Source organism: Haliotis rufescens, unplaced genomic scaffold (assembly GCF_023055435.1).
Source record: "Haliotis rufescens isolate VD_foot unplaced genomic scaffold, xgHalRufe1.0.p SCAF_73, whole genome shotgun sequence".
In the NCBI taxonomy this organism is placed as follows: Eukaryota; Metazoa; Mollusca; class Gastropoda; order Lepetellida; family Haliotidae; genus Haliotis; species Haliotis rufescens.
The window spans coordinates 1,216,213-1,230,652 of NW_025964365.1; the positions used below are offsets into that span (position 1 = coordinate 1,216,213).

Below are 14,440 nucleotides of genomic sequence, written 5' to 3' on the forward strand. Positions count from 1 at the left end.
TGGGAGGAAAACCCTAAGTGATGCAGGTCTCAGACGTTAACCACTTTAGTGAAACCAACGAGCATGGGTATGGTGTTGACAAACCTAGACACATAATCTGGGAGAACCAGATTCGAACCAATAATCATAGGTTTCTGCCATGGCCCAAAGGGTTGCAAATCTACACAGTGAATTGCAGCGCCTAAGAAATTGTATCATGCGTTTTTCTGTCTGCACAGTTTCACAGTCCCTAAATTACCATTATTTGACATTGAGGACTTTCCAAATGATGAAAATGCTCCATTAACATGCTTAATGAAAACAACTTGGGTAATTTTTAGCTCTAACACAGAGGTGTTTAATGAACTGTGCGGGGGTAACCATGACAACAAGACCAAGGTTAACGTTACCTCCTCTATTCCCTTGAAGATCTTGAGTTCCTCAGTGAAGGTGTTCTTCTTATCTCTCTCCACCAGGATTATGTACTCAGCATCCCTCGATCGCGCCCGACCCTGAGGCACCATAAATACATGTATGTAACCATGGTAATACAACTATTGATAATCATCAATATCTTTCCCTGCCCTTGAACTCATTATTAATAATAATAATAATGGTGCATTTCTATGCTGGACGTCTTGCTCAAAGCTCACAAAGAAAAGCAATGTTAAGTCACAAGTCCCTGAATTTTACGATTCTTGGAGTAGCAGACCTATGTTCATTTCCAAACCTAAATCAGTGTCTCACCTTGGCAAGCGTGTAGGACCTGTAGTCTTTGGGGGGATCAAAACGGACAACAAGGTTACACTTGGGGATGTCCACTCCTTCCTCAAGGACACTGGTGGATATCAGGAGGTTCAGCTCCTGCATGCGGAACTTGCGCAGCGTCTCCTCCTGCTTACGATACACCCTCCCTGTGTCCTTCTTCTGCTTGCCTGCTTTCCATCCTGGCCCAGTCAGGTGGTTGCTCTTGATAAAACACAGATTCTCGTCCCAACCACACACCTCCTCTATAAGTTTGTTCAAGGCAAATGCTACATATCTCTGCTCTACAAACACAATTCCTATCAACTTTTTCTCATCTGGACCAAGGAAACAGCTAACAGCTCTATCCTCAAACCCCTCCATGCTACGTTTGACTGCAATATGAATTTGTTTGTTAGAATGAGAACTTGGACTTCCATCATCATCGTCTGAATCGGACAAATCCATGGAGTCATCAGACAGATCTGATTCATCCGACATCCCGGAATCTTCGTTACTAATAATCATAAAGTCTAAATCTGGTTTGTACTTCCGTAAAATGTCAACAAGTTGAACAACCTTAGGTGTTGTATACTCCAGGAATTCTTCAACAACATAATCCGGCGTGAAGTCTTTATCAAAAACCTTTGTGATGTATCGAAGCTGAGTTGATGCGAAGCGAAGCAGTCTTTTAGGAATTGGATTGCTTTCCTGTTTTTCTGATTTTTCAATTTGAGTTATCAACATTTCTGCAATACGGGCTGCACACCACGGACCAAGTCGGAGCAGAATATTGTGACATTCTGACAAAGCATTCTTGGGAATGTGCCGGGGATCCTTCTTCCCACACTCTTCTTCCGTGAACTGCAACTCATACAGGAAGAACAGCGCATTCTCAAGGATGCTCTTCAGCACTATGGTGATGTCCAGGGGCTCAGTCGGTTCACACTGGTACACAACCTCTTTGGGGCGTGAACCATACCTCTCTGAGATCACAAGCATGGAAGTTTCAGCTCTGGAATGTAACATAGCTTCAAGTGATGTGATTGCATTCCGCAGTTCATAGGGGTCATTGCATCGACTCCCCAATATGGCTGCAGTCAGACCAAGAATCTGCGGCTGCTCTTCTCCCGATGCAGGGGATAGATGTTCCATGATATGGACATAGTGGTGATCCCCGACTGCAAGATGGCAGTCATCGAATATAACCAGATTGAGGCTGGACAGTGGTAGGAAGTTATTGTCGAGGGCGGTGTGAAACACGTCTGCTACCATGACAAGGATCTGCTTCTCTGTGAGTTCCGCCAGCCAGTCTTCCTGTTTCCAGTCGTCGAGGTCGGTGTCAGAGGTGTACTTGCCGACCGTCAGGTCAGTGTGGTGCTGGAGGATCTGCCACTCAACCTCGGCCGCAAGGTCTGAAAACAATGTGGTACTCTCTAATAATGAAGTCATCATATCACAGTCATTTGTATCTCAGTTTGGCAGAGATGAGAAAACATAAGTAGCCATTCTCAGCTCATTTTCACCATGATAGCTGTATATTTATTGGAAATTAAATTTCAGTGTTCAAAGAACTAGCAAGTAGGGTATCTTTTCTGAACTTGTAGGTTCTGGACAACAAAATTAACTACATTATGTGTAAGAAGTTATTGTTATGTCTCCATATTTCTTTCATTTTTCTACTTTAACTTCACACACCAAGGAACATAATTGTTCACAACACATACCGGTATGACCATTTTCAGAACAAACTGTAAAACTTCTCAAATGTTTACATCATTTGTCAATTGTAAAATTGTTTATTATGTTTTGCCGTGAACAAATATAAAACCTTAAATGTCATTTTGAAGTTTCAATTCAGTTGGCCCAATGTCTTCAATGACAATCGAATTGACAACTGAACAGTTATTGCTTGGTTGAAGTAGATAATAGATTTAGGACATTTTGGTAATCAAGAATAAAATGTGAATGTTACCGGACACCACCAGGTAGACAGTTCTCTTCCCCCCGGTGTCATAGGCCTTCCTGATCTGGTGGGCCATCTCCTTGATGACCATGAGTGCGATGAAGGCCTTGCCTGAGTTACTACCCAGGCATATGATTGTGTTGCGGTGTAATGCCGCATCAAGCAGCTCCACCTACAAATAGCATACCCTGTCAATGTCATCACCTTGTAGGTCAGTGTGAATAAACGAAATAATACAACAGTCATTTGGAGGCAGCCTTTCCAATTCATGCTAGTCTGCAAGCCCAAGACAACTAAATTGTGCTGAGGACAAGTAAAAATCCAATTATGGTAGTCCTCATCACAAGTAGCATGTGAGGACTAAAATTCTGAACCAGTTCTCAATGCTTCAATTTTGCAACAAATTGGAACTGAATAAAACTGGCAGAAATTGTAAACAAAGTAAACATTAATGTCTCTTTCAAGCAGGACTAGCTACAAATTCTGAGAGCAAGTGAAATAAGTTTTCCACTAGTCCCTTGTTAAATAATTATATTTAAAAAAAATATATAGTGTTTTCCATCCCACATTTATTGTAGTTACATGTATATGCATTCCTTCAAATAAATAAGCCCAGGTGGATTAAATTAAACCCAAACTGTTTGGTCTGTTAGGCATGAAACCCTTGTTTTGTCCTTGGCTGACATTCATATTTTAAGATGAACAAAGAACATGATTCATGAAATCAATATTGAAACTACAAAGTTCAATAAACATCATCAATATGATTAAGACCCCTGTAATGGTTCTTTACATGTTTCTTTACAACAATTCTAATAAGCTTCCTTTTATCTAGCAAAGTAGATTTCAAAGAACCAAGGGCCATAACTCTGCCCTGACATGTCCAGTTTTCAAACTAAATGTGTATGTAGCCCGATAACAAATACTCCTAAGGTCCATTGTAAAGTCTCCTCATAATATATCCAAAAGTTTTGTTTTTATCCTGCTAACAACATGGCACAATTTCAGAATGCCAAGGCTATAACCACAACTGTCTTTTAATAAAGATCCAATCAAACCTATTTTGGAACATATTAATTAAGAACACAGGGAGCTGCCCTGCAAAGTTTCATTAAAACACTGAAAAAGCTTTTTCATGCAAATGACAAGATGTTACTGTTACTTCTACTTTTCAGCAAACAAAGACCATAACTTCGTAAATTATGACCAGTAATAATTATCTCAATTTATTTTTCTTACCATTAAGACACCCTGCAAAATTTCTGAAAAAATATATCCGAATTTTCCCCTTATTTGTTAACACCATCTGAGCAGAGGAAGGACTGACACTAGTGACAGAGGGCAACAAATAGTATATCCCTCTTTGTGGCAGGGATAATAATTTGAGAAAGACAAACCTGGTATGTCCTGGGTGTAAAGGTATCTGTTGGTATGTCTTCATGTCGCAGAAATCTGGGTAGTCTTTTATTAAACTCTGGTCCACCTTTGACCATCTGTAAGAAATAACAGTTTTATGTTGTATTGACAAGGATATCCTCTGAATCAATCATCATCATCATCATAGTAATACCTGATCTTTTTGTATGGAAAATTAATGGTCAACATCAATATCAGTAAACATGGTGAAAGGTTATCCCCATATCACTAGATGTCGTCATTACCTACCCTTAATTATATGGATGCAACAATCACATGAAATATATTCACCAGCCTGTAATATGGGATTAGTCCATGCTTTCTTTCTTATACATGTAGCCCTTGAAAATACGTCCTCTATATCTCCAGGGCTCGCATTTCGGTAAACCTGCACTAACGCCTGAACCCATTCACAAGGTTTTCATGATCTTAAATTACCTGCCCTTGATTTTCATTAACATTTTACCTACCAATCAAACATTGAGATAAGGAAAAGGAAAATGGGTAAGGGAGGTAACTCATATTAATAAAATGAAACCAAAGCCACTGCCAAGTTTTATGGACATGGAGACATCCTTTCCATTAAAATGATTTTTGAGGGCTTTCTTTTACGATTCAGTCAGTTTTTCAACGTTGGATTTCTCACAAACTCTATCATAATCAATGGGACTGGCTGCTATGTTGTTTATATCATGTTATATCGCCAACCGAACATTGAGGCTGGTTTGTAACTTGCATTCTGATTGGCTATGCTACTAGGTCTAACATACCAATCAAATGGTTAAAGGAAATTAAGGGCAGGTAATCTAAGATCGTGAAAACCTTTAGAATGGGGCGAGAGTTAAGTGTAGGTTTACCAAAAGCGCACCCTGGATATGTTGAAAATACTAATTGCTTGAATTTCATATTCAGCTTAGCACTATTGTAGATGATTGTTGTCATAGTTGAGGTGAACATACTCTATCAGGTCATAGGAAAACCTATAATCATGATTATTGTCTAACAGTGTAACATATAAGGTTGAGAGCTGTAAACGGTATTTTAAAGTATCTACCAAAACAATACTTCAGAGGATGATTTATTGTTTAAAGATTTAACCAATGTTAGGTCACTTCATCATACAACCAAAGTACTGTTGTTCAAGGGACGCGTAGTAACTATCCTAGTAGTAGTATGATTTGTAAGTGAACTATTTCACTGTATTGCGTTAGAGAGTAAGGAGTATGGGATACACACCATACTAGTACGGTTTACTCAGTAAATCAAGATAAGTTCAGTTCGAATTACCCTGACTTTGTCGAATTTCTACATGCATAGGTGGAGTCTTCACGATATACACGACTTTGTTGCTGTGAATACAAGTATACTGCAACCATCAATCAGTGATTGAAACTGAAAATAGTCAATATCTGCTGATCATTTTTTGCAAAATCAAAACTATACCTTTAAGTTAGGAGACTTGATTGGCTTTCTTTCCAACCCCAAAAGTAGTTTTTACTTCATATTCATTCCAATTTGCGTCTCGCTTGCCAAAAATGCATTTACTTCGGTTTCTGATTCAGGTGAAAGCTCAAATTTGTAAATGCAGACGCTAAAACGCATGCGCTCGAAAAGGAAGTAACGCCTTACACCCTTATAACTAATTTCATTGGTTGGCGCTGGCGGAGGTAACTACATTGGCCAACCGTATGTAGCGTACTAAATTTGTCTCGGCAGGTTTGATACCCGGAAGCATGTGCACGATTTACAATTTCTGTAGCAGACGGAAAATGTTTGTATGTAGAAATGACTGAAATACTACCTGAACTTGCCGAGTTCAGGGTAAAAAAGGTATGTAGTCATCGTTATCCCAATGACTAGATCATTATCAGATTATTGTTATTTGCAATAACTTATTGTAATTGTAAACATGAATCAAAATGACCATGAATGCCAGCAGCATACAACGGACTGCCCTTCATAATGTTTACCTGTTTACAATGTATGACACTGATCGCCTTCGTCTTATGACCAGGTGATTACTTTAGTAGACATAAGTTTATACCTGAGTAATGTTTATCTGCTTAAATTATGGTCCTAAAAACATTTATTCATTAAAAATGCGTGTACAAGATTTAAGTGATAATTAATTTGTTAAGCGAGGAACACGAGTAACGTGGTTATAAACAGCGCATATCATTTTTTGGTTACAGTGATGACAGCACCTACCACATATTAGGTGTTTTTATTACAATATTCTACTTGGTTCTATATGTGCTGGTTTCATGAAATGTCATATTTTCTCCAATGTTTATGTAACAACCATAAAATGTCCGAGTCCCGTGATGGGATTCGAACCACGGACTTTCTGATCAGATGTCGGACGCGTTGTCCACATAAACAAAGAGGTTAACCCCGTCAGCAAGCTGACAAGGTAAGGGTGTCATCAGTGGGATGACTGCAAGCCCTGCTACACCTACTTATAGTTATTGTTCAATCTCTCAGACAGTATATAGTGTGGTTGACCTAGTGTACAAAAAGCGCTGCAATTTGATGTGCAGAGTTACATCCCTTTGTAATGCTAAGATCCACTAATTGTGGGTTCAAACCCTAGAAAGGGCCCAAATATGACCAGTCAGTACCATACAGGAATACAAATGACATGGGTTTTTTTCTTCACAGGAATGTCATTACATTTATAACTAACTCACTGAACTGGTTGTTCAAACCCTAAAATCATATTAATTACAAACTGTAGATGAGAAATTGTTTTCATACATAATTGTGTGTGTCAATTCTAAGACAAACCACGCACAGCAAGGACTTTTTTAAATTGCTTCTTGCCTTGCTTTTTTTATGTAGAGAGAGAAATGCTGGTGAGTAGTAGGCTGTATAATATGTTCATTCATATCATTGATGCAGGCTGCTCCAACCATCTACTACATTTCCGAGTTCATCACCAAAGACGAAGAAGAATCACTGCTCGCTAATGTATACGCTGCACCAAAACCCAAATGGACACACCTGTCAAATAGACGATTACAGAATTGGGGTAAATAAGTGCTTGAATTTCCAAGATCTCAGAACATGCTGATCAGTATATCAATCTGGAGGGACTCCATATAACCCATTTTTTACTAACACTGCTTTGACTTTACCTGTTTCAGGGGGCCTGCCTCATCCCAAGGGAATGATAGCAGAGGACATTCCTCAGGTAAGCATGTATCACTTTTATAAACTGAAAATATTCATTGATAATGCTGAAAAATATAAGTAGAAACATTGCTCAAATGGGTGAGTGAGAAGAATACTTGGGGCTGGGAATATTCCAAATGCTGTCTCAAGAGATGGGTACAAAATGTCCTACAAAATGTCCTATAGCCTTGGCAAAATGTATTTAGATACATGTATAAAACAATTTGGTAATGCATACACTGAAGTTGACTGAAGTTTTATCTTTATTCAAACATATACTGTAAAACAGGAAATTAATGCGGACACGATATTAATGCGAAAAATGCGAGTGACGGAAGGTCGTATTAATTTTATGCGCATTAATTTTGGACCATCAAAATAAGGAAACAATCAACAAACGAAATAAATCACTTCAGTATTATTTACTAGTATTACATCAAAACCAATGATATCAGATCATCACAAGTTGATAGCAGCCACTGACAACAATCAGCCACAAAGGTAATAGATAAATAAATTACTAGACAAAATAACAAAGTCCCCTACACAAAGTGAAGTTGAGTAGTGGTCAGTTCACATCCTGTCAAGCAGCCCAGATTGGCGCCAGCCACGAAATTATCCCATCAGTGTCCTTTACAAGCTTGTCAAGGGCTTTCTCTCATCTGGCCTACACCTTATATCGCCTACACCTCATATGGCCTTCACTAAATACAAATGGTTACTTCCACACCCCTGTTGTGTAGAATGGTACTGTCCATTAACCCATTAATGATTTCATTTATTAATATGAATTAATGACCTGAGTACATGGGCCTTTGAACTAATCTGATGTTTTCATAGTGGTATCTGATCCTTGAGTTTGTTTTGACTGTTTATGTAGGATTACTGTTATAATCCACTTTGATCATTTAACAGGTCTACTCATCTCAAAAGTTTTGTTAGTGTGTATACATTACCTTACCTGATACAATCCAATCTGAGCATTTTAACAGGTCTACTCATCCCCAAATTGTAAGTGTTTATATATATATACCTTAGTAAGTACTATTGTCTCTCATTACTTTGATCAACGAAATAGCTTTCACAATGTTAACAGGATCACCTCATCTCCAATTTAGGAAAAGGTATATATGTTAGTTTTTAAGTTTGTTGGACATTTCATCAAATTACAGTAATTTTGCTAGTAATGATGTAGTGCTAATGTTATAAAACATGAAGATGATGGATATAAATGTACAGTGCTATGATAATATATGTGTATTTATGATATTTGATGTTGTGAAAACATTTGAGTTGTGAAGATGATCTCATATACAAAATGAAATTACAGTATCAAAAGTCATTTACATTCTTTGATCTTGTTGGAAGAGTTCATTTTACTTAAGGGATAAGGGTACAAGTGTGATGTGCACTCATCCATAAATTTGTTTGGATAGTAGTGTAGGCGATATGTCTAAAATCAAGAGCTCGCATTATTTTCAAGTTGCATTAAATTCCTGTTTTACAGTAATAGTCAGAAGGAATCTGTACATAGTCAGAAAGAAATGTGAAGATTAGTGACTTGTAGTGTAACCATGGAGTTCTAGATAATTTTTGCCGTTGAAAAATATATCATATTACTAACCACGGGTCCGGGTAGTCCTGTGGGTACCCTGGTCCTACTCAGTATCCTCCCGACCCGAATACCCGAGTTACCCGTCCCAGCCCTACTACAGATTCACTACAATATGCAGCAGAGTCACTTCAACATACAACAGATTCACTACAGCATGCTACAGATTCACTTCAACATGCTACAGATTCACTACAGCATGCTACAGATTCACTTCAACATGAAGCAGATTCACTACAGCATGCTACAGATTCACTTCAACATGCAGCAGATTCACTACAGCATGCTACAGATTCACTACAGCATGCTACAGATTCACTTCAACATGCTACAGATTCTCTTCAACATGCTACAGATTTACTACAGATTCACTTCAACATGCTACAGATTCACTACAGCATGCTACAGATTCACTTCAACATGCTACAGATTCACTACAACATTTTTGTAGCAGCTCACAGGCACCGACCGCATCATCATAAATTCAGACGTTTGTTTCGTTATATTTTCCTTTAAAAAAAATAATGATTCTTAACACATTCCACATCTCAGACACATAACCCCGTAGTGAAATTCTACAGTACTTAAGAAGAACATGATTTTGCTGATATTATTGTAAACAAAATTTGGTTACATACTAGCTTGACCAACAACAACAAAAACACACTGCCCACCCACACTATATTTTCAAAAGCCATTGCCTGTGTACCAAACTCTTTTATTTTTTTAAGCCTGAAAGCAGAGAGCATATAATGATCTATTTTATGGTCTCTGCTTAAAGTGAAGACTTTTCCTTTTTTCAGTTGTGTGTTTGTATGCTTACAGTGGCTGCTCACGCAGTGTGGGAAGATCGGCAAGCTGGGGGTGTTTGATGGGAAGATGCCAAACCATGTGCTGGTCAATGAATACCTGCCTGGACAGGGTATTATGGTCAGTGGTCAGGGGACACAACTCTTATGATTACCAACAGGATCTTGATTTGTTATTATTGGTTGTCGTTTTGATTTGTTTTTAATCATACCAGTTACAGACTAAATTAGTCATATAATATTTATTTATGTTGAAAATAAATATAGATTGAATTTTGAAGGATAAAAGAAAGTGGACTACAAATTAGAATATGATTTACTTGGTTAATTTGAACAGAATATGCCATGCCTGAAAGTTGTTGTTTCTGGTATTGGTACTGAGTGAGTGAGTGAGTGAGTTGGGTTTAACGCCGCTTTTAACAGTATTCCAGTTATATCACGGCGTATCAGCTTAATGTGGGAGGAAAGCCCGAAGTGATGCAGGTCTCAGACATTTACCACTTCAGTGAAACCCACGAGCATGGGTATGGTGCTGACAAACCTGGAAACATAATGGGGACGAACCAGGATTCGAACCCACAATCATAGGTTTCTGGCGTGCCCAAGGGACGCAACTCTGCACAGCGAATCGCGGCGCCTTAGACGACTGGGCCACCCGTGCCCCTGGTATTGGTACTGATAGGTAGTACATACGGAGCAGTAAATTATCTTTTCTCAATAAAAGTTACAAGGTCCTGTATGAATCATGGGTTATCAAACAAATAGCACTTGTAGATCTAGCAGACTTGTTTTCTAGCAGACAAAGTAAATGTTGATCATATGACAGGTCAATAGATTAATCATGTGACTGGTCAATATTCAGGGTCAGTGTCAGTCACGTACATGGTTGGACCACACCTTTTCGGATCAGTTTTCTGTTGTAAGGTTAACATTGAAATACATTGTATATTGTTTCATCATGTGGCATTGATTAACAAGTAGCATTTGTTTGCTGCCATAACTCCACAGCTAATGAATATTTCTGCATTAAACCATATTCTTTGCTATTATTGTTTTGGATTTGCAAACACTTTTATAATAATAATTTGAACTATTGTATCAAAGAAAAGAGTGAAAGTGAAAAAATATTCTAGTTATCCCTATGTTGTGATGACAGCCCCACGAGGACGGCCCGCTGTTCTACCCGACAGTGTCCACCATCAGCCTGGGCTCCCACACCCTGCTTGACTTCTACCACCACCTGAAGGACGTCCCTGACGAGGGAGATGGCGGAGCAACACAGGTGAGGAGCTTACATTTTCATTGCATGTGTCAGTAAACTACCAGATAGTGGAGTGGAAAGGGTTCAATAGGAATCCATTAAAGTCGGCATGGCACAAGATAGATGGACTTTGCTTACCAGTACAGACAGATCAGCCTGCAGCTCCTTCAGCACGCCTGGACATCATCTGCTGTAATTGCAAATGGGACAGTAAAACAAGAAGAAGTACTTGCCGGAAATATGGTCTCTTCGAAGTGTTGTGTGCCATGATACAAGCTGATGATGACAAATCTGTTGAGACTTTCGAGGTGAAATGACCTTGCAACGTACATCTACAGCATTCACCATGACAATTTTGCCACTATTCTTTGCGTATTAATGTTCATGAATCACACAGTCATGTAACGGAATGAGCAGTGGATCAAACGTTTTCAGATTTATATTCAAATCTTGGTATTTGTTGATTTTATTGAATTTCGACATATGAACTACAAGGGAGATAACTCATCTACTTCTTGTGAAACAACTGGTTTTGGGTAAATTCTGAGAGGACCTCATGTAGGTCATACTTGTTTCCAACTATGTATTTACATGAATGAAATGAAACTTGTTATAGTGTTTATTGTCATGTTAATAAGTAGATTCAGACAATAACAATCAACATTGAAATTTAAATATTGATATTTGGTGGTTAAATTGGATTTATACAAATGGTTGAATATTATACATGCATCCTTGGGTCTGTTTACCCCATTGTAGGAGTTCAAATCACTCAAATATGTCATCAGAGACCAACAAGGTATTGATATTCTACGTCTGGCCATCAATTTCTTGGTGGCCATCTTGGAATTTTAGGCCACTTTGAGAGGGGGCTCTGTTGACACAGTTGCTATCTAAAAGTCTATACTTCAGTGAGATAGTGTGCCAAGTTATATGCATATGGGTCCTAGGCCACTGTTTTAAAGTTAAAACATTCAACCGTGTAAACACACATTTAGGAAACTTGTCGGCCATCTTGAAATTGGTGGCCATCTTGATTTTTTGCGGATTTGTCAATAGTCGAAAACGTTCAGTAGTTGTGAATATCTTTTTAGAAACATAATATGGCTATTTCACAATACAGCACATGCTTTTTTTCATCAAAACATAGAACCTCTTCTGAAATATGGAAGCTTTTTAATAATTGGTGGCCATATTGGATTATGCAAATTAGACATTCTTCCGAAACTGGGATTGCTTGTGACTTTTAGTATTTTGTTTTTGGAACCTCGTAGAAATGCATTGTGGTGAAATAACTTCTGTTGCAATTTGTTCCAAGTGAAACCTTATTTTGCCTGGACTATAAAGGATTGTGGTGTTGTATGTTTCAGGTTGATTGTATCGTGGTGTTGTGTGTTTCACGTTGAGTCTATCATGGTGTTAAGGGATGGTGGTGTTGTGTGTTTCAGGTTGAGTGTATCGTGGTGTTAAGGGATGGTGGTGTTGTGTGTTTCAGGTTGAGAGTATCATGGTGTTAAAGGATTGTGGTGTTGTGTGTTTCAGGTTGAGTGTATAGTGGTGTTAAGGGATGGTGGTGTTGTGTGTTTCAGGTTGAGAGTATCATGGTGTTAAAGGATTGTGGTGTTGTGTGTTTCAGGTTGAGTGTATCATGGTGTTAAGGGATTGTGGTGTTGTGTGTTCAGGTTGAAAGTATCATGGTGTTAAGGGATGGTGGTGTTGTGTGTTTCAGGTTGTGTGTATCATGGTGTTAAAGGATTGTGGTGTTGTGTGTTTCAGGTTGAGTGTATTGTGGTGTTAAAGGATTGTGGTGTTGTGTGTTTCAGGTTGAGTGTATCGTGGTGTTAAATGATTGTGGTGTTGTGTGTTTCAGGTTGAGTGTATCATGGTGTTAAGGGATGGTGGTGTTGTGTGTTTCAGGTTGAGTGTATCGTGGTGTTAAGGGATTGTTGTGTTGTGTGTTTCAGGTTGAGTGAATCGTGGTGTTAAGGGATCGTGGTGTTGTGTGTTTCAGAGATCTCTCTGCTTCAAGGACCGGTACTTTCAGTCGATGTTGCTGGAGCCTCGCAGCCTCGTCCTGGTCATGGGTGACATGTACAAAGTCCATCTACACGGCATTGCCGAGACAACAGTCGACACCATCACAGACCATGTGGCCAACATAGACATGTGCTCAACTGCCAAATGTGGGGACACTCTGCAAAGAGCCACTCGGGTATCACTTACAATCAGGGTGGTACCCAAAGTTCTAAAGTCAAAACTTTTCTTTGGCAAAAAATGACAGGATGGTTTTATGTGTATGTATGAATGTCTGATGTATAAATGATTATGTGGCATCTTGACAAATATTGATGCATCTATCTTTTTCTGTGATTGTCTTTGCTAAATAAACAAATAATAAAATCATATTCTCAAATAGTTTTAATTGCATTTAATTTGCTTTAATTGGACATGTTTTGATTTGGATCTGAATCCTTTTGTCCCAACATATTATTACATGTACTGGGATCTCACAGATATGCATGGTCTTATTTGTGAAAATGGGTAAAATTTAAGATAGTTTGAGACTTTTGTTTGAGCCAGATCTGCTTCAAGACCTACAATTCTTTTCAGAGCCAAATAAATTTATATTAAACACATTTTTTCAGGACATCTAAGCATGTTCAGTGAATACATTTTTTTTAAAAATATTGATCACATTTGTTTTTTGCAGCATTGTCAGGAATAAATTTGTTCATTTTAGAAACAAGCAACATAATACCCGTCTCAAATGGTCGGTCTGTAAGAAGCATAGATGTGTCTGAAGGAACACTGTTTTGTTGTTTTCTGATCCAATGGCAATTAGGCGCTGGATATGTTGTAACACTCATTACAAGATAATCAACTTCATTATTGCATATGTGTATCATGGAAAGACTAAAAAACATCCCAATCAAAAGGTGAGTAGTGAGTGAGCATGGTTTTACACCGCTTTTAGCAATATTCCCGCAAAATCATGGCGGGGGACACCAGAAATGGGCTTCACACATTGTACCCATGTAGGGAATCGAACCCGGGTCTTCGGCGTGACGAGCAAAGGCTTTAACCACTAGGCTACCTGACCGCCCCTCAAAAGGTGAGTAGTATATATATGCCCCTTTGACTTGTAGCTTACATGAGCAACCACGCTGCTTATTAGGTAAAACATTATATCTTATGGGAAATCAACAATCAATGCGAAAAATGATACTGAATATTTGGTGAGTGTGCGAGTGAATGTTATTTTATGATGCTATGTTACAGAAACCTGTTAATAACTGAGTCAGGCAAATCAGTTTTTGATGTTTGGTAGCATGAGCAGTGATCCACAGTGTCGGAAGAGGATGATGTACAATCCACCAGATCATGCATTATTACCAACCAATTCTCCTTTGGATTCGTGAAGATCCAGGGTAGAATAGGTCTTTAGCAACCCATACTTGCTGTGAAAGGCGACTATGCTC

General features: G+C 38.5%; 2 protein-coding genes across 5 annotated transcripts in view; one reads left to right on the forward strand and one right to left on the reverse strand.

Moving 5' to 3' along the window:
* LOC124119181 (endoribonuclease Dicer-like) overlaps positions 1–5,708 on the reverse strand; it is a 45,190-nt gene extending 39,482 nt beyond the window's left edge. For all 4 annotated transcript variants that reach the window (XR_007219241.1, XM_048388573.1, XM_048388572.1 and 1 more), the window contains exons 1-5: positions 5,549–5,708; positions 4,087–4,182; positions 2,699–2,861; positions 727–2,138; positions 390–491 (exon numbers count right to left, since the gene is read on the reverse strand). Coding sequence is in view for 3 of the 4 variants with exons in the window: in XM_048388573.1 (XP_048244530.1) it covers positions 390–491; positions 727–2,138; positions 2,699–2,861; positions 4,087–4,182 (1,773 nt within the window). In the remaining variant the exon portion in view is untranslated. The remainder of the gene's footprint in view (positions 1–389; positions 492–726; positions 2,139–2,698; positions 2,862–4,086; positions 4,183–5,548) is intronic.
* A 99-nt stretch (positions 5,709–5,807) lies between these two features.
* LOC124119191 (alpha-ketoglutarate-dependent dioxygenase alkB homolog 6-like) lies at positions 5,808–13,362 on the forward strand. The gene is made up of 6 exons (XM_046481628.2): positions 5,808–5,935; positions 7,007–7,136; positions 7,252–7,298; positions 9,717–9,821; positions 10,857–10,982; positions 12,973–13,362. The coding sequence occupies exons 1-6, from the start codon at positions 5,891–5,893 to the stop codon at positions 13,237–13,239; spliced, it is 720 nt and encodes a 239-aa protein (XP_046337584.2). The 5' UTR covers positions 5,808–5,890; the 3' UTR covers positions 13,240–13,362.
* Positions 13,363–14,440: the final 1,078 nt, after the last annotated feature.